The 23912-nt window shown below is 48.5% G+C and overlaps 1 protein-coding gene across 7 annotated transcripts in view; it reads right to left on the bottom strand.

The window, feature by feature from the left end:
* USP20 (ubiquitin specific peptidase 20) overlaps window positions 1–22554 on the bottom strand; it is a 63589-nt gene extending 41035 nt beyond the window's left edge. For 6 of the 7 annotated variants that reach the window (XM_077304868.1, XM_077304870.1, XM_077304865.1 and 3 more), the window contains exons 1-5: window positions 22284–22554; window positions 4564–4768; window positions 4376–4467; window positions 2240–2293; window positions 1603–1665 (exon numbers count right to left, since the gene is read on the bottom strand). In XM_077304868.1, coding sequence (XP_077160983.1) covers window positions 1603–1665; window positions 2240–2293; window positions 4376–4456 — 198 coding nt within the window. In that variant the 5' untranslated portion in view covers window positions 4457–4467; window positions 4564–4768; window positions 22284–22554. The remainder of the gene's footprint in view (window positions 1–1602; window positions 1666–2239; window positions 2294–4375; window positions 4468–4563; window positions 4769–22283) is intronic. The other variant, XM_077304866.1, reaches the window with a different exon arrangement.
* Between the last annotated feature and the right edge of the window lie 1358 nt (window positions 22555–23912).

Below are 23912 nucleotides of genomic sequence, written 5' to 3'. Positions count from 1 at the left end.
GTGGTGGCAGCTGCTGTCAAAGCCAAAAAAATCTGCACAGCCAATTAAATCTCCAACAGTATTCAGGAGCCCAGCTAGGCAAAAGTCCCAGCAACTTCCTAGAAACAGGCACCAGAAAAGGTGCACAGAGCCTACAGGCACAGTGTTGGAGACCCCCTAGCATTAAAGCACCAGCACAATTTCCAGTTTGTCTCCCTGCTTGTAAGATTTAGAAACCCTAGCCTAAACAAATAAATGAAATATAGCCTCGTGGCATCCTCTTGACTCTGCTACAGATATTGCGATCCATCTTAGAAACCACAGCCTGTGTTCTATAGTGCAAGAAAGCCAGTGAGACGGCAGGCCTAGGGTCAGATGTGAGAAGCCTCCTCTTGGAAGCTCTCTGGCCAGCACTGGGCAAATCAGCCAAACTTACATCCTGCTTCGAGCTTTTTAGAGGGGCAGGGAACAAGACTGGGACCCACGTACCTGAGGGACCATCTGTCACCCTATGCCCCCCGCAGAACTTTGCACTCTGAGGTTACCAACTTGCTGGTCATTCCCGGCCCCAGAGAAGCTCACGCGGCCTTGACCTGGGCCTGCTCGGTCCTGGCCCCCACCTGGTGGAATGAGCTCCCAGAAGGGTTACAGGCCTTGCAGGAGCTTTCTGTGTTCCGCAAGGCCTGCAAGATGGAGCTCTTCCGCTAGGTATATGGTTGAGGCCGGGGCGAAGAGAGAAAGATCAAATTGGGGCCTCCCCTGTGTCCAGAAGCAGTTACACCATATATCACCTTGGTGTTGGGTTATGGCTCCCTCTTGTCACTTCCCCTATGGAGGTTGTTGTTGGAGGGAAAGGTAGTCGAGTTATACTGCCATGTTTTAACTTCAATGCTTGTAATTTTATGTCCTTGTTTTGATTTTAATGGGGTTTTATTGGGGGGCTTTACTTATGGACTATTTGTAACCTACCACGAGCCGTTTCCAGGAGTGGCGGGAAATAAAAATCCAAATAAATAAGAAGAAGAAGAAAGAAAGAAATCGTTGCGAGCCCTCGGCAGGGCTCAGCAGTTTTCAAGAATCTTGTTTGGGACGGAGGGCAGTTCAAAGTGAAGTACAGGTACCAGGAAGTCATAGGAACATATGAAATTGCCTTCACTGAGTCAGAGACCATCAATTCAGAAAAAGGAGGTTGGTTTTTATACCCCGCTTTTCACTACCCAAAGGAGTCTCAAAGCAGCTTACAATCACCTTCCCTTCCTCTCCCCACAACAGACACCCTGTGAGGTCACTGGGGCTGAGAGACCTCTGACAGCACTACTCTGTGGGAGCACCCTAACAGGACTGTGACTAGGCCAAGATCACCCAGCTGGCTGCATGTCACAGAGCGGGAAACTAAACCTGGCTTGCCAGATTAGAAGCTGCCGCTCCCAACCGCTACACCAAGCTCACTCTCTAGCTGACCAGTAGCAGCTCCTGAGGGTTTCAGGCACAGAAAGGTTTTCCCCAAAATCTATGTCATGAGATGGAGCACTTGGGATCTTTTGTGCACAAGCAGGTGTTTGACCACTGAGCTCTACTCCCATCCTTCACACATACCTACACCTTGTGACAAAGAACTCTTACCTGTGCATGAAGGGTGCTGTGATCAGCAAAGGATTCCCCGCAACCAACGTAAGGACAACCAACCTAGAGACAGAGCAGAGACACTGTATAGAAGCAGTCAGAGAGACAATAAAGGACACAGCGAAGCCACATGTGACTGACATTCCCACAATGCAGTGATTTCACACCAGCCAGGAAGACAAGTTTCACAGAGGCCCATTATGCACGGCCGCCGAAACGGCGATTTCGGGTCACATGGAAAACGCGGAGGGGGAAGACGCGACGCATACCGGTTATACACGGGGCGGGGCGCGACGGCGGCAAAACCCAGAGTAACCGATTATGCACGCGCTGATCCGGGCGCCGCTTCTGGTTGCGCCCCGCTCACCCGGAAGCTGCGCTTTCTTCCGCGTTTCACTGACGCGGCTTTTTCGGCGGCATGCACCGAAGCTGCAGCCGGTTGCAGCCGGCTCTGTGCGTTATCCGTGATTTTAGTCGCCGCCATTCCACCCCGAATGTGCACTAAAACCCCCGTGCATAATGGGTCAGAGTGCAGTTTGGCACTTTATCATGGGCCTGGTTTAAAACTGAGAAGAACGTCACTTCAGAAAGGCATATTTTAAAACAAAGGTCGTTTTGTTGTCGCTGCTGGATTTACCTGAAGGCAGGCCCACAAGTTTGGTCCCCCGACGCCACAGGACTGGCATGTCCCCTGGGTTTGTAAAGAAAGAAAGGGGCAAATTTCAGGCGTTCTTCATCCTCAATCAATCAGTCCATTTTACAGCCCACAGAACAATCACAACCACAAAATTAATAACCTATGTAAAATCTCAGCATACATCATTTATCCTAATATCGCAAAGAGTTCAAAGGCTAGAATCCAAGTAGGTCATACTCAAGACATAACTCAGCCTATTTGTTCATTGCAGGCAACAGAAACATAGCCACAGATACAGAAGTTCTTTGGTCTTATCCGTTGAGAACAGTTTTTTTTAAAAATCAGACAGCAGACCTTCCAATAAATGCAAGCACACCCAAGTGTAAAATCTACAATGGAAAAACACGTGAACCAATGTTTCAATCAGGTAGCCGAGCACAGAGAAAATCTATGCTTAGATGGGAAGTTTTTGTATCCTCCTGTCAAGAGTGCTGACGATGGCACCTTCAGTCTCGCCAGAGCAAACACATGCCAATATCTTGGTACAATTAGTACTGAGAGGGAACGGGCAATCCTGAGAAAAGAATGATTATCACTGTGTCACTGCACTTTTCCTCTTAGGAATAATTAACTGACTTTTCTTCTTCTCATGTAGACCTGGGATCTTTTGGTATACAAAGTGCTTCATGTTATCCTAGGAATCTTCACAAAAGCCCTGTAAGGTAGGCCAGAAGTTCCATCGACATATTGCACATGGGAAGAAAGTGGCTAGCTAAAGACAAGATTTGCACTGGCAGCTTCCACAGCATCTTATATCATGCTTTTCTCTATCAAAAGGATTGTCAAAGGCCCATTACGCACGGGCCATAATGCCAGTGCTGGCGGTGGCAGCACTTTGGGGAAAATCCCCAATAATGCTCGACACCGCCACTGCCAGCATGGGTGCATCCCGGCCCAGGGCTACGAAAGGCCCTCGTTAAGCAAACGCGGGAACTTCCACAGCTTCCTGGGTATGCCGGGGCTGAGGCGGGCCTGCACTGTGCATAATCGCCAGCACTGGGTCTTTCAGCCCGCCCAGCCCCAACTTGTGGTGTCTCTTCAGGGACACCGCTCGCCCCTGCGAGCTCCGTGGAGCCACGGAGCTGGCAGGAGCGACCCCCTGCCCCCATCAGTGCGTGTGGAGGGGGCCTGCCCCCCCAATTCCCCCAGCCCCTCCTCACCTCCCCCCCCTGCCGCTTCGCTTATCTCGGCTGGCAATCATCCTTGGGCCGGCATAAAGTGCGTGCATGTGTGCTACACCAGGGGCCCCATGCATACATGGGGAACAGCGGGGCATCATGGCCTGCCGCAACAGGACGGCAGCAGCGCGGGGTAGATGCCACCGTGCATAAAAGGTCAAAGTGGCTTACAGAGTGGATTCTTAGATGCCTTTCCTTTCCTCTCCCCACAACAGACACCCTATGAGGGAGGTGAGGCTGAGATAGCCCTGATATTACTAAAGAATTGTTGGTTCTTATATGCTGCTTTTCTCTACCCGAAGGAGTCTCAAAGCGGCTTACATTCACCTTCCCTTTCCCCTCCCCACAACAGACACCCTGTGAGGTGGGTGAGGCTGAGAGAGCCCTGATATCAATACTTGGTCAGAACAGCTTTATCAGTGCTGTGGTGAGCCCAAGGTCACCCAGCTGGCTGCATGTGGGGGAGCGTGGAATCAATCCCAGCTCACCAGATTAGAAGTTCACGCTCCTGACCACTACACCAAGCTGTCTCTTACCCATGCCGGGGGTGGGGTGGGGGAGGGGGATCTTCTTCCATGTTTCTCCCATGAAGCAGCAGCCAGAATGCAGGTGGCCCAATGAACAGCAAGTGTGTGGTGGTGGCAGTGGAAAATATACTTATGGTGACTCCAGAGGATTTTTAAGGCAAGAGGTGATTTGCTTCTGCATTATGATCATGGTCTCCCTTGGTGTTCTCTCATCCAAGCCCCAACCAGGACCAATCCTGCTTAGCATCCAAAATCTGCTGCAATTGGGCTAGTCTGGGACAGGCTAAAGAAGAAGTGGGCTGGAGTATCTCTCCGTTCAGTGAAGACTTATAACAGAGAAAGGGGCTCTCTCATTGCAAATCTTTATTTACCTTTGACTTGAGGAGCAGGTCTTCCTTGGTGACCTCACCTATGGAATCCAGGTGAGGACAAATGTCTCTTGGGTCAACCATCCTGAGCACACCTATGTGGAGAGAAAGATGGCAGAAGAAATTGGTTTAATTTCAAGTCTAGCTCGGTCAGTGTGTGCCTAAAAGAAGAGTGAGCAAACAAAACTAACCTGGCTTGCTGTTTTATAGGCAGGTTTTGCTGGCTTGGAGCATAAGAGTTTTCTAGTTTAAATTCCTGGTTTTGCCTGTTCAAATGTATGCCATTCTTAAATAGAAACGCAGTCCCAAATGCATGGCCAGATATTTCAAATGCCTCTTAGCGCCACAAAGCTAGGAAATTCAGTTCCACGTGGAACCTGCCATGTGGGGGTGACACTAGGGGGAAAATATGGGAAAAGGTCAGAACAGTCCATCACATTTTACTGCAGGGCCCCACTTTTTTAACGCCACTTTTCAACCAGCTACTTTCAAGAAATTTACTTTTTATGCTAAGCGTTGAAAACAAGCAAACAAAAGATATAACATAGAATCATAGAGTTGGAAGGGGCCATACAGGCCATCTAGTCCAACCCCCTGCTCAACGCAGGATCAGCCCTAACCATCCTAAAGCATCGAACCTTTGCTTGAAGACTGCCAGTGAGGGGGAGCTCACCACCTGCCAGTGAGGGGGAGCCCATTCCACTGCTGAACTACTCTGACTGTGAAATTTTTTTTCCTGATATCTAGCCTATATCGTTGTACTTGAAGATTAAACCCATTACTGCGTGTCCTCTCCTCTGCAGCCAACAGAAACAGCATCCTGCCCTCCTCCAAGTGACAACCTTTGAAATACTTAAAGAGGGCTATCATGTCCCCTCTCAACCTCCTTTTCTCCAGGCTGAACATTCCCAAGTTCCTCAACCTATCTTCATAGGGCTTGGTCCCTTGGCCCCAGATCATCTTCGTCGCTCTCCTCTGTACCCTTTCAATTTTATCTACGTCCTTCTTGAAGTGAGGCCTCCAGAACTGCACAGAGTACTCCAGGTGTGGTCTGACCAGTGCCGTATACAATGGGACTATGACATCTTGTGATTTTGATGTGATGCCCCTTGTTGATACAGCCCAAAATGGCATTCGCCTTTTTTACTGCTGCATCACACTGCCTGCTCATGTTTAGTTTACAATCCACAAGTACCCCAAGGTCTCGTTCACACACAGTGTTACCTAGAAGCGTATCCCCCATCCAGTAGGCATGCTTTTCATTTTTCTGACCCAGATGCAGAACTTTACACTTATCTTTATTAAATTGCATCATGTTCTCATTTGCCCATTTTTCCATTGTGTTCAGATCTTGTTGAACTCTGTCTCTATCTTCCGGAGTATTTGCCAGTCCTCCCAATTTGGTGTCATCTGCAAACTTGATGAGTAGTCCCTCCACCCCCTCATCTAGATCATTAATAAATACGTTAAAAAGTACCGGGCCGAGCACCGAGCCCTGAGGTACCCCGCTACTCACCTCTCTCCAGTCTGATGAAACACCATTGACAACAACTCTTTGAGTGCGGTTCTCTAACCAATGCCCTATCCACCTGACTATCTGAAAATCTAGATTGCAGTCCTTCAACTTATCCATCAGAACATCATGGGGAACCTTGTCAAAAGCTTTACTAAAATCCAAGTAAATGACATCAACCGAATTTCCACAATCTGTCAGGATTGTTAGAAAACCCTGTCATAAATTAGCCTGAGTTCTTCCATGACAGTTTTATTGCTTGGTGCCTGGGAGCTCCAGGTCCTATATCATGCTAACTAGTAGAAAGTGTATGTTATTGTAACCGTTATCTCTGAATGTGCTTTTCCGTGGGGCCTCTCGGCTGGGTCTGGTTCTACTGCAAATACCATCTTATCTGAGTCTGAAGACAGCCAAGGCCATGTGAAAGTAACACTGTTTTTAATTGCATGTGTCTCCTCTTTCACTCTCCCCTCCCTTGGGAACTTTCAAGTTTTGGGCGGGAGAATTGTGTTGATAAGAAGAAGCAAATCGGCCCTCAGGCAGATTTGACTTCGCTAGTCTAGATGTATGAAGTGCTTCTCAATAAAACTTTCTATTTCTAAGAACTTGGTTGTGAGTTCTTGCAACGTCTGACATTAAGTCAAATCTCACAACACCTTTCGCCTGCCAACATGCAGGACGAAGGCAATATCTATACTGAGCAGGAAGAGGGTCTGGATTGGGACTACTCTCAGGGCGAAGTGGCCGGCGCAGGCTCGTTTAGCTCGGGCATGGCCAGAGCCCTGGGAGATGCGACTCCGGGCCACGCGGAGTTCCTGGAAAAGCACATCACTGAACGCAGGCGTCTGTCAAAGTACGACCACCTGACAGGTGATGAGCTGTGGCCTGAGCAACTGCCTGTGGGGGTTTCAAGTCGAGGAATGGCGACCACCCTCGAGGTGCAGGAGTTGCAGCAGAGAATCGGCAGGGTGACCAACTGGCTGCAGACGGTGTCGGGGGAGTTGGCTCCTGAGTCGCAGCGTGAGGCAAGGCGCTTGCTGCGAGAGTTGCAGGCGGACTTCCGCGAGCCCGGCGGCCAGCGGCTGGGGGACCTTCCAACCCTGAGGGAGCACAAGGTGGCGGCGATGGATGCCGCGGCCGAAGCCGAAGCTGCAGCCCTGGCGGCGGCGAAAGCGGCAGCGCAATCGGGGAGTGAGGAGGAAGAAGAAGACGACCTCGGAGTGGCTGATGCCGGGAGAGGAGCGGGACCCCGGGTGCGGGGTCAGGTCGTGGCCCAGGTACCGGCTGATGGAGCCAGAGCCGGTGGATTACAAATTGCAGCTGCAGCAGCGGCTGCCGATGGAGCGGCGGCGGCTGATGGAGCAGCGGCGGCGGCGGCTGGAGTGGCACGGGCGGCTGAAGCAGTGGCGGTGGCCAGAGCGGCGGTGGAGGCCAGAGCGGCGGCGGTGGCGGGAGCAGCGGCAGGAGTTGGTCGCGGAGTGCGCCCACGACCCCGTGGAGCGCGGGCTCCAATGGATTGGGGTCCGGGCCGTCTGCCCCCTCATCTGAGGGGAGTTGAAATGCGGAGCACCAAAAGTTTAAGGCCCGTTTCTCGGGTGACTCGTCAGCTTTTCCTTCGTTCCTGGTTCACCTCCAAGCCTACATGATGGACATGGGATTCACTTTCCATGATGATGCCGAGCGCATTCGTTTCGTGGGAGAGTGCCTGGAGGGGGAGGCGGCGAAGTGGTTCATGGATCTCTACCGTTACAACCCGAGAGCAGTTCGTAACTACAATCACTTCCTGAGAACCATGCGCTTGATGTACGTGGAGCCCTTTGAGAAGGAGACAGCGGAGAAGAAACTCAAGGTTCTTAAGCAAGGGACAATGACTGTGGCCGAGTATGCTCGAGAATTCAAGAAATTATCATCGGCGGTTCCGGATTGGACGGAACCCCAAAGGGTGCATGCCTTCGTGGGGGGCCTCTCCGGAGACCTGTCCAGCAAGTGCCTCCTCCTGGACGACCCGTTGCCCGTGTTGGGATGGGTGCAGCTGGCGGGAGAGATGGAAAGCCGTCTGGAACGGGCTGTTGAATACAAAGGAATCGCAGAAAAAATGGGGGGAAAGACCTCTACCCCTAAGAAACCCAAGCCCAAAGCTAAACTGGATCCCAGCGAGCGCACACGGCGCATGGAAAAAGGTTTATGTTTGGGCTGCGGCCAGGCGGACCATTTCCTCGCCCAGTGCCCAGCAAAAACCGGGGCAGGAGGTTCAGTGAGCGCCAAACCGTCGGGCGGAGCACCAGCCAAAGCCACGACAACCAAGAAAATGGCCCCAAAGAAGACCGCTAAGTCCCTGCTTGCTCCGGCTGGAGCAGCGACTGTGGTGGAGGAATCTGATGGCAGCAGCCAAGAGGAGGAAATACAGTCTGGAGAGCAGTCGGGAAACGACGACGACCTGCTGTAAAGGCGCCCCGCCAGCAGGTCTCCGGCAGGGGCAAACGCGCGGTGAGTGACTTTCCCCTGGTTCTCTTGCCCACCACTCTCACTGAACCCAGCTCTGGGAAAAAATTGGGGGTACGTTGCATAGTGGACTCGGGCTGTACCAAAACCCTAGTAAGCCCAGCACTGGCCGAGACTTTGGGGGTGGGGAAGGTGCCTCTGGGGGAGCCCCTACCCATCACTCAGTTGGATGGGAAATGTGCCCCAGGGGGGGAGGCCACAGTGAAAACGCTCCCGATGGACTTGGACATTGATAAACACTGGGAGCAAATCCAACCCCTGGTGGCACCTCACTCCGCATTCCCGTGTGTGTTGGGGCTGGACTGGTTGCGTGAACATGACCCCACAGTGAAGTGGAAGAAGGGGACAGTGAAGTTTTCGTCCCTGGGTTGCAAGCAGCATGTGCGACCCCTACCCGCTCAGGGCTGCCAAACCATGGCCGTGGTGGCGGAGGCAGGGGCACTCGCCCTCCCACGGGAGTATCGAGAGTTTGAGGATGTGTTTGCGGAGATTGAATGCAATCAGTTGCCTCCCCATCGCAAGACAGACTGTGCAATTGAGCTGAAGAAGGGAGAGCCACTTCCTAAAGCCAAATTGTACTCTATGAGTCCTAGGGAAATGAAGGAGCTCAGGGAGTTCCTGGACAAGAATTTAGCCAGGGGTTTCATCAGACCGGCCACTTCCCCCCTGGCTGCCCCAGTCCTCTTCGTGAAAAAGAAGGATGGGTCCCTGCGCCTCTGCACAGATTACAGGCGGCTGAATGCTATTTCCACCTGCAATGCCTACCCATTGCCATTGATTAAGGATTTGTTGGAACATTTGGGGAGGGCCCGAATTTTTACAAAATTGGACTTGAGGGAAGCGTACTACAGGGTCCGCATAAAGAAGGGGCATGAGTACCTGACGGCATTCAACACCCCCTTGGGCCAATTTGAATACACCGTCATGCCGTTCGGCCTCGCCGGCGCTCCGGGCGTGTTCATGAACATGATAAATGAAATTATGCATGATTTGTTGTATCAGGGGGTGCTGGTCTACATAGATGATATTTTGGTGTATTCTGACAACCTGGACAAACACACAAAATTAGTCCGGGAGGTGCTCAGCCGGCTGCGGAAGCACCATCTGTTTGCCAAACTTTCAAAATGTGAGTTCCACCGGGAGGCGGTGGAGTTTCTTGGATTCCGGGTGTCCAAAGCTGGAATTGAAATGGACCCGGGCAAAGTGCGGGACTTGTTGGCCTGGGAAGCTCCCAAGACTAGGAGGCAACTTCAAAGTTTCTTGGGCTTCGCAAACTTTTATAGAACGTTTATCCCCAGTTTTGCCAAGGTGGCATTGCCTCTGACTGACTTGTTGAAAACGAAAGAGGGGGGGAAGGCGGCAAATCGACCGGGCGCTCCACTCCAGTGGACCCCCCTTTGCCAGGAGGCTTTTGAGAGCTTGAAACTCCTTTTTACGTCTGAACCAGTGTTGGCACATGCTGACCCATCCAAACAATTCACGGTGCAAGTAGATTCTTCGGATGTGGCAATGGGGGCCGTAATCCTGCAAGAGGGAGAAGATGGGAAGCTGCACCCCCTAGCCTATCTGTCAAAAAAGTTTTCTGGGGCAGAACACAACTGGGCAATATGGGAAAAAGAGGCAGCTGCAGTAAAGTTAGCTCTTGCCACTTGGAGGCATTGGCTGGAAGGGTCTGCCGTCCCGTTCGTAGTTTGGACGGACCATAAAAATCTCCAAGCGCTCAAGCAGCCTCGCTCCTTGTCAGCCAAACAAATGCGGTGGGCGGAGTTCTTCTCTCGGTTCAACTTTTCTCTTAAGCATCTGCCAGGCAAAATTAACTTTTTAGCGGACGCCCTTTCTCGCTTGCCCCAGTACAACAGCAAACGCGACCCATTGGTGGACACGGTGTTCACACCCGCCCAGTTGGGGATGGCAGCCGTGACGCGCAGTCAATCAAAAAAGGGAAGCCTGGTTCCCGGTGGGTGGGTTCAGAAGGAGGTGCTACAAGACTCTGAATTCGTTTCCCTCCGCCCCGCCCTCGTCGACAAGGGGGGCTTGTTTTTCAAAGGCAAGCGCCTCTACGTCCCAGCGGCGACGCGCGGAGACGTTTTGAAATTGTGCCACGATGCAAAAACAGCAGGGCATTTTGGCTTTGTAAAAACTCTGCACCTGGTCAGAAGACATTACTGGTGGCCAACGTTGAGGGGGGATGTGGAGAAGAATGTGCAGGGCTGCCCTACATGCCTTGTTTCCAAACCCCCAGGAGGAAAGAAGCGAGGGTTGCTGCAGCCCCTGCCCACCCCCTCTCGTCCCTGGTCCGATGTTACCATGGATTTTATCACGGACCTGCCCCCCAGCCAGGGCAAGACTGTGGTTTGGGTGGTAGTGGATGCATTTTCAAAGCAAGCCCACTTCATCCCCTGTGTGGGGCTGCACTCGGCGGCCAAACTGGCCTCGATGTTTGTGACTCACATAATCCGGCTACATGGAATTCCTAGGAGATTGCTCACAGATCGGGGCCCTCAGTTCGTTGCCAAGTTCTGGCGGGAGCTTTTGAAGTTGCTAGGGGTGGAACAAGCCCTGACATCTGGCTACCACCCTGAGTCCAATGGGCAAACGGAAAGGGTGAACCAAATTCTTGAACAGTACCTACGTTGTTTCATTAAGCACCAACAGAATGATTGGGTCGCCCTCCTGCCCCTTGCTGAGTTTGCCTACCCTACAACAACGGGGTGCATGCATCCACTGGAGTATCTCCCTTTAAGGTGGTGTACGGGACTGACCTGATTGCTGCACCCACCTGGGAGTTGGTTTCTACTGAGGCTCCTGAGGTCACTAAATGGGCAAAAAATATTAGTGCAGGTTGGCCAGACATTGTCTCTAGCCTTGAGGAGGCTAAACAAGCGTATAAGTCCCACGCAGACAAGAAACGTGCGCCTGCACCAGCCTGGAAAGTGGGAGACCTCGCCTACCTGTCCACAAAAAACCTGCGGTGTCAACAACAATCAAAAAAGTTGGGTCCTAAATTTGTGGGACCCTTTCCCATTGTAAAGTTGATCAATGATGTGACTGTCGAATTGGGTTTGCCAAAGACTTACAGGAATGTGCATCCGGTTTTTCATTCCAGCCTGCTGCGGCGAGCCCCTTTGCCGGATGTGTGGCACCCTCCGCTCTCAACGCCTGTGCCTGTCTTTATTGACAAGGACACCCACTACGAAGTCAACCAGATCCTGGACTCTCGTGTGCACAAGGGCTGACTCCAGTACTTGGTGGATTGGAAAGATTTCCCGTCAGGGGAAAGGGAGTGGGTTGATGCGGGGAATGTGAAAGCCCCCCGCCTTCTCAGAGCATTCCACCGTGCCTTCCCAGCGTGTCCACGGCCGGTGGATGCGGTCTAGTGGGGGAAGTCTATTTTGGGGCGGAAGGATGTCAGGATTGTTAGAAAACCCTGTCATAAATTAGCCTGAGTTCTTCCATGACAGTTTTATTGCTTGGTGCCTGGGAGCTCCAGGTCCTATATCATGCTAACTAGTAGAAAGTGTATGTTATTGTAACCGTTATCTCTGAATGTGCTTTTCCGTGGGGCCTCTCGGCTGGGTCTGGTTCTACTGCAAATACCATCTTATCTGAGTCTGAAGACAGCCAAGGCCATGTGAAAGTAACACTGTTTTTAATTGCATGTGTCTCCTCTTTCACTCTCCCCTCCCTTGGGAACTTTCAAGTTTTGGGCGGGAGAATTGTGTTGATAAGAAGAAGCAAATCGGCCCTCAGGCAGATTTGACTTCGCTAGTCTAGATGTATGAAGTGCTTCTCAATAAAACTTTCTATTTCTAAGAACTTGGTTGTGAGTTCTTGCAACGTCTGACACAATCCAGCAAACCTGTTACTTGGTCAAAAAAGGAAACCAGGTTGGTCTGGCAAGACCTGTTGGAGACAAATCCATGCTGATTCCTTGGATCACCAAATTGTCCTCCAGATGTTTGCAGATTGCTCCCTTTAATATCTGCTCCATTATCTTCCCCACAACAGAGGTCAGACTCACTGGTCTGTAGTTTCCCGGGTCATCCTTCCTCCCTTTTTTGAAGATCAGAATAACGTTTGCTCTCTTCCAGTCCTCCGGGACATCTCCAGTCCTTAAAGAGGTCCCGAAGATGATGGACAAGGGCTGTGCAAGTTCTCTGGAAAGTTCTTTGAGCACTCTCGGGTGCATTTCATCCGGCCCAGGGGATTTGAACTCATCCAGTGCAGCTAAATGCCTCTCAACAACCTCTCTATCCATGTTAACCATCCACCCAGACACTATCCTTTGGCTACTGTCATCTCTAGATGTGCCTAAATCCTTTGACGTGGGGAAAAAACAGATGTAAAATAGGCACTAAGCCTTTCTGCTTTCTCTGCATCTTCCGTTAGAGTTTGTCCATCCGCACCCAACAGTGGGCCTATTGCCTCCTTTACTTTACGTTTGCTCCTCACATAACTGAAAAATCTTTTCTTGTTACAATGGGCTTCCCTGGCCAATCTTAGCTTACTCTCAGCTTAGGCCTTTTTGATGTTTGATCTACAGTGCCTAGTAACCTGTAGGTACTCTTCTTTAGAGCTCTGTCCTTCCCTCCATTTCCTTCCATTTCCCTTTTCTTTCTTAGTTCCTCTGTTCATCCAAATAGGCTTCTTAGAGCTCCTGCAGTGTTTTCGTCTTTCTGGGATAGTCATTGATTGAGCATGCAATAGCTCTTGTTTGAGTAGCGCCCACCCTTCACATGCTCCTTTCCCTTCCAGCATATAACAAGCAACAGTGATTAAAATAGCAGAAGCAGTCAGACACCCAAAGAAATAGAACAAAGCCTGACAATTTATTAAGAGAGGATGTTTTAAAAATTCAGTGGTGTTTGATATTGCCTTTGGGAGCTATGAACCAAAATGATCTCAGTACACAGATTTAAAAACAGAACGGGCTTCCTAAGATAACTATTTGGGCACGTAAATTATAACATGTGCTTTTATCAAAACAGATCTGCAAAGAAACAAGACCTCTTGAAGAAGATTCAGATGCAAAAATCTGTTTATTCAGTGCTGAACTGCTTTTATCCAAACGCTGGAAGCAAAACATTTTCATTCGAAATGTTAACTAAGGGGCATTAAACTGTATATCATATAAAGAAGTCCTCCCTCCTTTTAAAATTATTTCTCTAAAGGTCACTTGGATGTTTATTTCATATTTGTATCGTACAGTCGTATTGTTGTATTTATGCATTTTTTTTCTTTTTTATTAGTGTATTGCTATAGGGCCAAAGCTCATACTGTTTTACAAGAAATGTTCAATGTTAAGCATTTAATTTAAATCTGGAAATAGCTGTCAGGATGGCTCTTAGACTGTGTCAAGCAGTTAACGTGGGGTCTTAGAACTTTCTAAGTAAGCTGAATTTGTATAATTAAATATATCTCCGCAGTGCCTCCCAGCCTAAACTTAAAGCTTAACTAAAAGGAGACATCTAATGGAGTGGGTTTAAGTATAACAAATGAAGACCATATTTTACTGTTCTTTGTAAGTTCATACCATTATGTAGTTAATGTGGGGTCTTAGATGTCCTATGTAAGCTGAATCTGTATTATTAAATATATCTCCGCAGTGCCTCCCAGCCTAAACTCAAAGCTTAACTAAAAGGAGGCACTTAATGGAGAGGGTGTAAGTGTAACAAATGAAGACTACATTTTACCATTCTTAGTATCAACAACTTATACTGTCTCTTGTCTATATTTCTAAGAAAAGAAAAAATATATATTAAAAAAAAATAATAGTTCCTAAATGGTGATGCATAATTTTTATTCTTTTCTATTTGTCTATTTCTTTTCTGAAAAAAAATTATATATATATTTTTTAAAAAACGGCGCCAAAGCAGATGATCCTTTGTCCTCCTGCAAAGTAACTGAAACCTCCAAGAAGAAGGGAATTCTATCATTCTAGACTAAGTGATGTCAGTTCTGGTCAGGGGCATGGCAGGGAGACATGGCCTGCTGACCTCACTTCCAGAGTTTCTCGAAGCCTGAAGAATGTTTCAGGGGTTTCTCAACAGTCAAAAGGTAGAGAAAGACTGTTCTAGGGAAACCCCACTGAAATGTTGTAACGTGAATTATTTAGGTTTGGGGAGTGTGCTAACTTACACCAATGTTTCATGTCGTGTCACAGCCCCTCATCTCACACTCAGCCTGGCTCAGATTTAACAGGAGCAACTGCGATCTTACCTTGGCAGGAATGTAGAAGATAGTCTTTCAAAGAGGCTCAGAATCCAGGCTTCTGCAACTCAGCCTGCATTACTCCACACCCAGGGAGAATCTGCCTAAAGCAATGGGTGAATTCTCATTTACAGAGCAAGAACTCTGCAAATACTAAGTGGTATCAGCCACATGGGAGGGTTTCTGATCGTATGGAATTTGGCTTTGGGGAATCTGTAGGTGATCACCTTCTCCGGTAATGCACATCTTTTCCACTTAATGTTTCTTATAAGGGCTTGGAGGAGGAGCTGGTCTCATGGCTTAAGTGCCACTCAGCGCTTAGGGCGGCTATCCCACCCCTGAGTGCCTCCTCCTCCAACCAGCTTGCCTGTCTGTCCAGCAGGCAGCCAATCACCTTCCGTCCCCCACCCCTGACCACCCCTTCCTCCTTCCACTTCCCTCTGAGGCTCAGAGGCTGCAGATCCCTGCCGTGTGAGAGCTGCCCCTGCCAGTGAGTTCCCTGCCCAGAAGCCTCCAGCCTGCAGCTTTTCCAGGTCCTGGGGGGAAGGAGGGGCCATCCGCAGAGTTCTTCCGCATACATCCAATCCAGCAGCCATTGTATTCCTCAATGCAATGGGTTTTGCCCCTAGTCTCAGAATAATACCCAGTGTGGTTTGGACTCAGTTCTCAGATGCTTAGGGGAGATTGGGACAAGAAATATAAAATGTGTGTCCTTATTTTCAAGGCTGAGTACTCTGGGGAGGGGAACCCTGGGGAGGGGAAAAGAATTCATATCCAAAAAATAAAAACTTTACAATCTGATCATGTGACAGTGATTCTTATTCAAAAGTGAGTAGGCCTTAGCTACATGCTGAAAATGTAAGGCTCAATTCATGCAGAAAGGCCAGAGGAGTTAGTTTTGCAACCCTGTGCTTGCAAACTTCCACAGAGCATCTGCAGTAACTCCACTCACCATCCAAGGTATTCCAAGTTAGGATTTCCTTTGCACAAATCTTTACTGTTCAGTGGGAACTGATGAAAGTCCAATATCTTTGTACATGTGCATAAATGCATAATTTTAAGTCTCTCTATTTGACCCTGAGCTGAGCCATATGCTGGACAGAGGTAACCAAATCAAAGAACAGTTAGTATGCTTCTAGGGTTTCCTGCTCGCAAGTCATGCCTCAAGATGTTTAAGGCAAGACAGAAAGAAAAACTGACGTGACAGCTAACTCTTACTAATCAAAAGATCAAACGGACCTGCAAATTGAAGGGGGGGGGGCCATGCAAATTGTGCAATTCTACAAACTGGTACCAAACAGAATTTCAGCATTACTTTCTGTGAGCATGCTTACCCATGGCCACTCCATCTAGCCAGTCTTTGGCAACAAAGAACTGTCACCTCATAACCAGCTTTACAAAAGAAACCCCCAAAACCCAACCCCAAACTGATTCTTTTAGGCCACAAAATTGCATGTGTGGACAAGCAGGTGGGCAGAATTTTCTGTGGGCTAGTAACTTTATTGGAGGCACAATTGTGCTTGGTATTTCTTTTTTTTAATCACACTTTGTGTGCCCATCAGTGTCTGCTCGCAGCACTGAGATCATAATAGTTCAAAAGGTTTAGTTCATAAGGCACGTATGGCAGAGAGATCTGTGACCAAACCTTGTTCAGTTTTGGCCTCTCAATGCCAGTTTACATTTTAAATGGTAGCCAGTTTATACCAGCACTTTGTATCATGAAGGACAGGCCCTAACCCGACAAAAGGTGGACTCTAAGGACCTATTTCATAGTGGAAAAGGGAATCCAGACCTTCACTTTAAAAGAGGAATACTACTCCTCCGGATATGACTGTGAATCTAACAGCAGTAAGGCTTGCTTCTCTCACTTGAAGTACAATTGAGACTTCTGGCATATCCCCATATATCACTGGTGAACTGGATCACCAAAAGGTGAAAAACAGCATTATGTCAGCTGTAACATAGTGGGCGGGGGGGGGGGGCTGCGAGTCCAATTCTTGGACCCACAGTAGAAGGGAAGCCATAGACTTTTCTGAAAAACATCAGCACTGTGTTTCCTAAAAACTCAAAGCCCCTTACAACTATAATGACCTTAAAAGCAACCCAATAAGCCAATGCAAATAAAATACTTTACAGACTGACCCAAGAGCTATTTGACTAACTGCCCATAGCATTCTGCATTTATTTAAAGAGGCTCAAGAACACAAAAAGCAGATAAAAGAGGGTCAGTGGACTCAGTTTGCTACAACATCAGATGATGGTTTTGCTTGGTTTAAAAATGCCTGGAATTTTTTTAATGTATTTTTAATCTGTTAGCAGGTTTGGTAGCCTTGAAACCAGAGTATACATTTTATAAATAAATAAGCAAGATCTATAGCCCAGCTTAGTCTGATCTTGTCATATCTTGGAAGCTAAGCAAGCTTGGCCCTGGTTAGTATTTGGATGCGAGATCAAGGAATACGAGGGGTGTGACCTGGTGGGAGGCGATACCTTGAAAACCCACCGAGGCTGCCATAAATCAGCTGTGACGATGGCAACAAAAATTAATTGAAGCAATGATCCTGTGTTTATGCTGTACTGCTAGGATCATAAGATGGAATTAAAAAAAGCTCCTCCATGCTGAAAACTAGACAATCAGGAAGAAGATTATTCAATTAAACTCCACAACTATTCTCTAATTTTCTACCTGCACAGAATTTCTTTTGTACAGAGAAATACTCAGTCTTGGGAGCCTGTACTTGATGGAGTACGGCCCAAACACGGATGCGATCAACAGAAAATGTTTAATGCTGTAACCCGCCCTGAGAACTGTGACGAATGGAAGCCTTCAGCTGTGAGAGACAGTTAGGAGCACAGTTGGCAGTTAAGAACACACAGCTGACTGGGAAGGAAGGCAAAGAAAATGGGAGAGGATCCAGAAGGATCCTGAGTCAGGGAAGTAGGAAGCTTAGCCCATTCCTAACAAGTCTGAGGGAACAAAGTTTGAGTCCAGGGGCACCTTTAAGACCAACAAAGTTTAATTCTGGGTATAGGTTTTTGTGTGAATCTGAAGAAGTAGGCATGCACCCAAAAGTTTATACTCAGAATTAAACCTTGCTGGTCTAAAAGGAGCCACTGTATTCAAACTTTGTTCTATTACTTTGGAACAATATGGCAACTCACCTAAGTCTGAGGGAAATAACTCCTAAAAGACAGGGGTGATCCCTACCCCATGGATGAGGAAACTGGAACTTGTTTGAATGTTCCTGCCTTCGCTCACTTAAATGTCTGTGAGACAAAAAAGTCTATGCTGTGTAATTAAGTAAGGACTACCAAGAAATCTCTCTTCGCAAGTTTTAAAAACCTGTTTATTTGTATACAAAATCTCCTCACTCCTGCTGTCTGTTCACCTCATAAGTCCTACACCTGAATTCTGACCTGACCATTTCTTTGCAAAGTTAATTTGTTATTTTGAATTATCGTCAGCCTTTCATGTGCCACTATCAACCCAAGACAAAAAGAAGGCTTTTAGTGTCTCCTCTCAGCTCCCTACACTTGGTCAGCAACTAAAAATAGACATTCAAACGAAATGGACAGACACAAATAAAGAAGAAAAAGGAGCTGCTCAGCCAGACAAAGGGGAATTCTACGAGGGAGGACAAAATGGTCATAACAGGATTTATCATTTCGGTGAGAATTAGATATCAGAAATTGTTTCCTGGGTAAGCCGCCAACCCAGTAGCATTCCATATTTTGGGGGTTTGGCGTCTGCTGGTAAACACAACCTTTTCCAGGAACACCCCCAACTCTATTTCCTGTCACAATATCCTTCTTCCCAACCTGCAAAGTGGCATTCAGCCTGAACTTGTGGGCACCTGTTAGACCGATAATCAAGAGGGGGGGGGGAATAACCCAACACAGGCTCTAGAGGAGAAATGTGCCCATCCCACTTCTGATTGAATGCACTCTGGGCAAAACATATGAACTCCTCTCTGGAGAGGTCTGTATCCCCTGCAAGTCTATGATGCTTATAGAAACTAGGCGACACAAGCCTTCAGGTTCTCCAATGGATAGCAAAATGCTTCTCTGGCAACCTTCCCCAGCTAGTCTGAGAAGGACCAGATGGTTATCCTGGCAGAGCCATTCTTCCGCTGCCACCACAGCACATCTGAGGCTGAACAGCAGACTGTCCTTTCTGACAGAAGAACAAAGCATTACTCATCATTTTTTTCCTAACAGCTGGTGCTGCTGCATCATTCCCACATTGCTTTCTGCCCAAATCCTCCAATTTCATCATCTCCATTTCTTACAGATGCCTGGAGGGGAAACAGAGGGTGAACCAACAAAACCTTGCAGTGCTTACTGGTCTATTTGCACAGCTAATCTTGAATGCTATGTCTGGAAAGGTATCATCACCTACAATCCAAGCTTGAAAAACCACTGCAAAACGCTTGCTGATTATCTGTCATTGTTTGTGAAGCTTGGCATGATGTGCACTAGCGCCCTGAGAGTCCGACAAGGAACAAGAAGACAGGCTTAAATTCCCATTCTACCATGGAAGCTTACTAAAGGGCCTTGGGTCATTGCTCTCTTGCCGCAAGTTATCTCACAAGGCTGTTGTGAGGATAACATGGAGGAAAGACTCATATGTGACGCCACAAGCTTCTTGGCAGCAGAGCAGGATACAAATGGACTAGATAGAATCCTGCTTATTGAGGAGCTCATTGCTGCCACTGCCATGTAACGCTACTTTTCTTATATCTGCCCTGTGCACAAGATGTGCATCATTTGATTATTTGTGTATGTCAGCTGACAGCTCATGCAAGAGGATGCTGTCATCCCACAGCTTCCAGCTCACCCAAAAACACCTCCATCAAAACCCAACCTCAGAAATCAACCGGCCCATAAGTTTGGTGCCCTGGTCCTTCTAAGAGTTTACCACAGCCCTTCTAGCATTATCTAAATGCCATGTTTTACATCATATCACTGAGTCCAGTAGATATCCTGAGTGTTCCCAGGAAGTGCTATTTAAAGTCAATACACAACCCACCCACCCTGTAATGGTTGGTGACTTCTGTTTCACTAAATGTGCATGTTCACAAAAGTTTATATTGAGAATAAAATGTTGATCTTCAGGGTGCCTCTGGACTCAAACATTGTTTTCTCGATTCAGACCCACATAGCAACACACAGGAATCTGTCATATTCTGGTATGACTCCAAAATTAAGTCTGCCATCACAAAGATTAGTTCTCAATCCTCTTATGTATTATTCCAAACCTCAGAACATACCATATCACTATCCTACATTCTTCCTTGCACATACTCGCTGGAGAACATGGTTAAAATCGCAGCTCTAATTCCCTAATATTTAATCCACAATTACCACTGCCACTCCTGGCCTCACACCATCAACCACAAATTATTTATGAGAATCATAGAATCATAGCATTGGAAGGGAATTCCAGAGTCATCCAGTCCAAACGCCTGCACAATGCAGGAACTCACAACTACCTGCCCAACAACAGTGACCCCAATTTCATGCCTAAATGATCCCCCCCAAACCAAAAACCTCCACAATCCAGCCTGGCTTGGAGTAAATTCATCTACCATACCATAGTAAACATCAGCAATTCCCTGGGAATACAAAGCAGGGCAACAAGAGACAAACACTGGCATATCCCTTCCTGCCCACCCACTCACAATGTGCATGTAAAAAATGAGAATGCTTTAAACTTAATCTCTGACCACTGTGTACAAAATGGGATCCAGAAGTGTGAAGCGAGAATGAATGTTATGAAGCATCATACAAACATAGAGTTGGAAGGGGCCACACAGGCCATCTAGTCCAACACCCTGCTCAACGCAGGTTCAGCCCAAAGCATCCTAAAGCATCCAAGAAAAGTATGTATCCAACCTTTGCTTGAAGACTGCCAGTGAGGGGGAGCTCACCACCTCCTTAGGCAGCCTATTCCACTGCTGAACTACTCTGACTGTGAAAAATTTTTTCCTGGTATCTAGCCTATATCGTTGTAGTTTAAACCCATTACTACGCGTCCTTTCCTCTGAAGCCAATGGAAACAGCATCCTGCCCTACTCCAAGTGACAACCTTTCAAATACTTAAAGAGGGCTATCATGTCCCCTCTCAACCTCCTTTTCTCCAGGCTGAACATTCCCAAGTCTCTCAACCTATCTTCATAGGGCTTGGTCCCTTGGCCCCAGATCATACTTGTCACTCTCCTCTGTACCCTTTCAATTTTATCCACGTCCTTCTTGAAGTGAAGCCTCCAGAACTGCACACAGTACTCCAGGTGTGGTCTGACCAATGCAGTATACAATGAGACTATGACATCTTGTGATTTTGATGTGATGTTGATACAGCCCAAAATGGCATTCGCCTTTTTTACCGCTGCATCACACTACCTGCTCATGTTTAGCTTACAATCTACAAGTACTCCAAGGTCTCGTTCACACACAGTGTTACCTAGAAGCGTATCCCCCATCCAGTAGGCACGCTTTTCATTTTTCTGACCCAGATGTAGAACTTTGCACTTATCTTTATTAAATTGCATCTTGTTTTCATTTGCCCATTTTTCCATTGTGTTCAGATCTCGTTGAACTCTGTCTTTATCTTCTGGAGTATTTGCCAGTCCTCCCAATTTGGTGTCATCTGCAAACTTGATGAGTAGTCCCTCCACCCCTTCATCTAGATCATTAATAAATATGTTAAAAAGTACCAGACCGAGCCCTGAGCCCTGAGGTACCTCGCTACTCACCTCCCTTCAGTCTGATGAAACACCATTGACAACAACTCTTTGAGTGCGGTTCTCTAACCAATTCCCTATCCACTTAAGTATCTGAAAATCCAGATTGCAGTCCTTCAGTTTATCTATCAGAACATCACGAGGAACCTTATCAAAAGCTTTCTAAAATCCAAATAAACGATATCAACCGAATTTCCACAATCCAGCAAACCTGTTACTTGGTCAGAAAAGGAAACCTGGTTGGTCTGGCAGGACCTGTTGGAGACAAATCCATGCTGACTTCCTTGGATCACCAAATTGTCCTCCAGATGTTTGCAGATCGCTCCCTTTAATATCTGCTCCATTATCTTCCCCACAACAGAGGTCAGACTCACTGGTCTGTAGTTTCCTGGGTCATCCTTCCTCCCTTTTTTGAAGATCGGAATAACGTTTGCTCTCTTCCAGAGCCTGATAACATTAATTAAATAACAAAGCACCTTCCAATTTACCACAAGCCCCCTCTTCCACCCACCCACCCACCTCCCTCCACCCCACGCTGGGGGAGGGGGGAGAAAGGCCTCTCTTCACAGACACCAACACCCGTCAGGCTCCCGAAAGGGCGCTCTGGGAGGCCTCCTCCATCAGCACCCCAAATGTGCTTCATACATGGCCGGGGGGGGGGGGGGAGCAAAGAACCAATCCTTTAGACTAGCGCAAATAGTTGCTTTGCAGCCACCCCCAATGCGTGACCGGCACACTCGCCCCCCCCCCCCCCGCCCAATCTGACACCTCAATCCATGGAGGCTGCCAAAGCCCTCCGGTCTGCGGCCCCCTCCTCTGCCCCAGGCCACGAGCAGCTTTGCCAAGCCCTTTCAGCCCGCCCGCCCGCCTTCCCGAGGGGACCCTCGCCTGACCCGCCCCGCCCCCCGCCGCCTCCCCCCGCCAAAGATGGGGCGCCCCTCACCTGCGAGGCCCCAAGGGCCACCTGCGAGGCCCCGGGCCCGGCGACGCGCTCCTCCCGGGGCGAGCACTCAGGCGACGCCGGCGCCTCGGGCCCCGCACTAGGCCCTGCGGTTCGGGCAGCCTGGTGGGGCTGGGGCGGGGGCGGGGGGCGCCGCGGAAGGCGAGGCGAGGCGAGGCGGTGCTGGACAGCGGCCGGGCGCGAAGAAGGAGGGCAGGAAGGAGCAGCTCCGGCAGCCGCGGAGGAGGCGCCGGACGGGCGGGCGGGCGGGGAGGGGACGGAGGCGGGCCCGCGGGTGGGAAGGCGGGGGCACGGGCAGGGCCGCCAAATCCAGGCCGGGGGCATCCGGCGCCTGGGGAGGGCAGGGGCCCCGCGCACGAGCCACCTAGAGGCAGGCGGCCCTAGAAAGGGGCTCCGTCACCCCTGGGGGCCTCTGCGGGGAGGGGGGGCTTTCATGTCCCCACAAGAGAAATAAAAGAACCTTATTGCACCCTCCCCCCCCGTCCAAGCGCCATAAGGCCCAAGGGCCATTCCTCTCTCCGAAAAAGGAGTAGGAGTTTGCTCTAAGGATGCCAGAATTCCAGCTCACCTCCAAAATTCAGAGCTCAATTTTTGTATCATTTTTCAATTTTATGTATTTTATATGTATATTTTATGAGAGCCAGCTTGATGTAGTGGTTAGCAGTGCGAACTTCTAATTTGGCGAGCCGGGTTTGATTCCCCGCTCCCCCACATGTAGCCAGTTGTGTAACCTTGGGCTTGCTACAGCACTGAAAAAGCTGTCATGACCCAGCAGTGATATCAGGGCTCTCTCAGTCCCACCTCCCTCACAGGGTGTCTCTTGTGGGGAGAGGAGAGGGAAGGCAAATGTAAGCCCCTTTGAGACTCCTTCAGGTAGAGAAAAGTGGCATCTAAGAACCAACTCTTCAGTAATCTCAGGGCTCTCTCAGCCTCACCTCCCTCACAGGGTGTCTGTTGTGGGGAGAGGAAGGGAAGGCGATTAGAAGCCACTTTGAGACTCCTTCAGGTAGAGAAAAGCTGCGTATAAAAACTTACTCTTCCTTCTTCATCTGTTTCTTTCTAAAATGGTGCATATTTAATATGGACCTCTGAGGAAGACCTGTACAGGTTGTAATGTATTAGGTCTTTGGATGTTAGAACATAATTAATGTGTCACTCCTTTCTGTTTTTATTGTTTTTTATAATGTTATATATTTGAGCTCCATAAATAAAATTCAGATTAAATACATTTTTATCATATAAAGTAGCTGTTTTCTCAGCCTTCTCAGGTTCTCAATCCTTGTGTTTGTCCAGCCATGTGTGGTATCAGATTGAAAGTGACTCCAGTCCTTTGTGACATATGGGAAAACAGATCCCCTGGCTTCGTTCCTACAAAAGAAACGGGAATTCCGTGTCATCCCCCTCACACATACACATATTGATCAGTTTGAAAGAGACCCCATTCTAGTTTATCCCTTCAAGAGTTCTCAGGAAAATGGATCCACTGTAAGTCCCCTTAAGGGTAAAAGGGATTTGATAGAAAGTATTCCTGTTGTGTACTTCCCTTCATTTCAGGAAAGCAAGACACACAAATACAATGAGCTCACAGAATAAGAGAGACTCCATCAGTAC

Source organism: Paroedura picta, chromosome 12 (genome assembly GCF_049243985.1).
Source record: "Paroedura picta isolate Pp20150507F chromosome 12, Ppicta_v3.0, whole genome shotgun sequence".
Taxonomy (NCBI): Eukaryota; Metazoa; Chordata; class Lepidosauria; order Squamata; family Gekkonidae; genus Paroedura; species Paroedura picta.
Note: the sequence above shows the minus strand (reverse complement) of the source record. Positions and strands in the feature narration are given on the sequence as shown.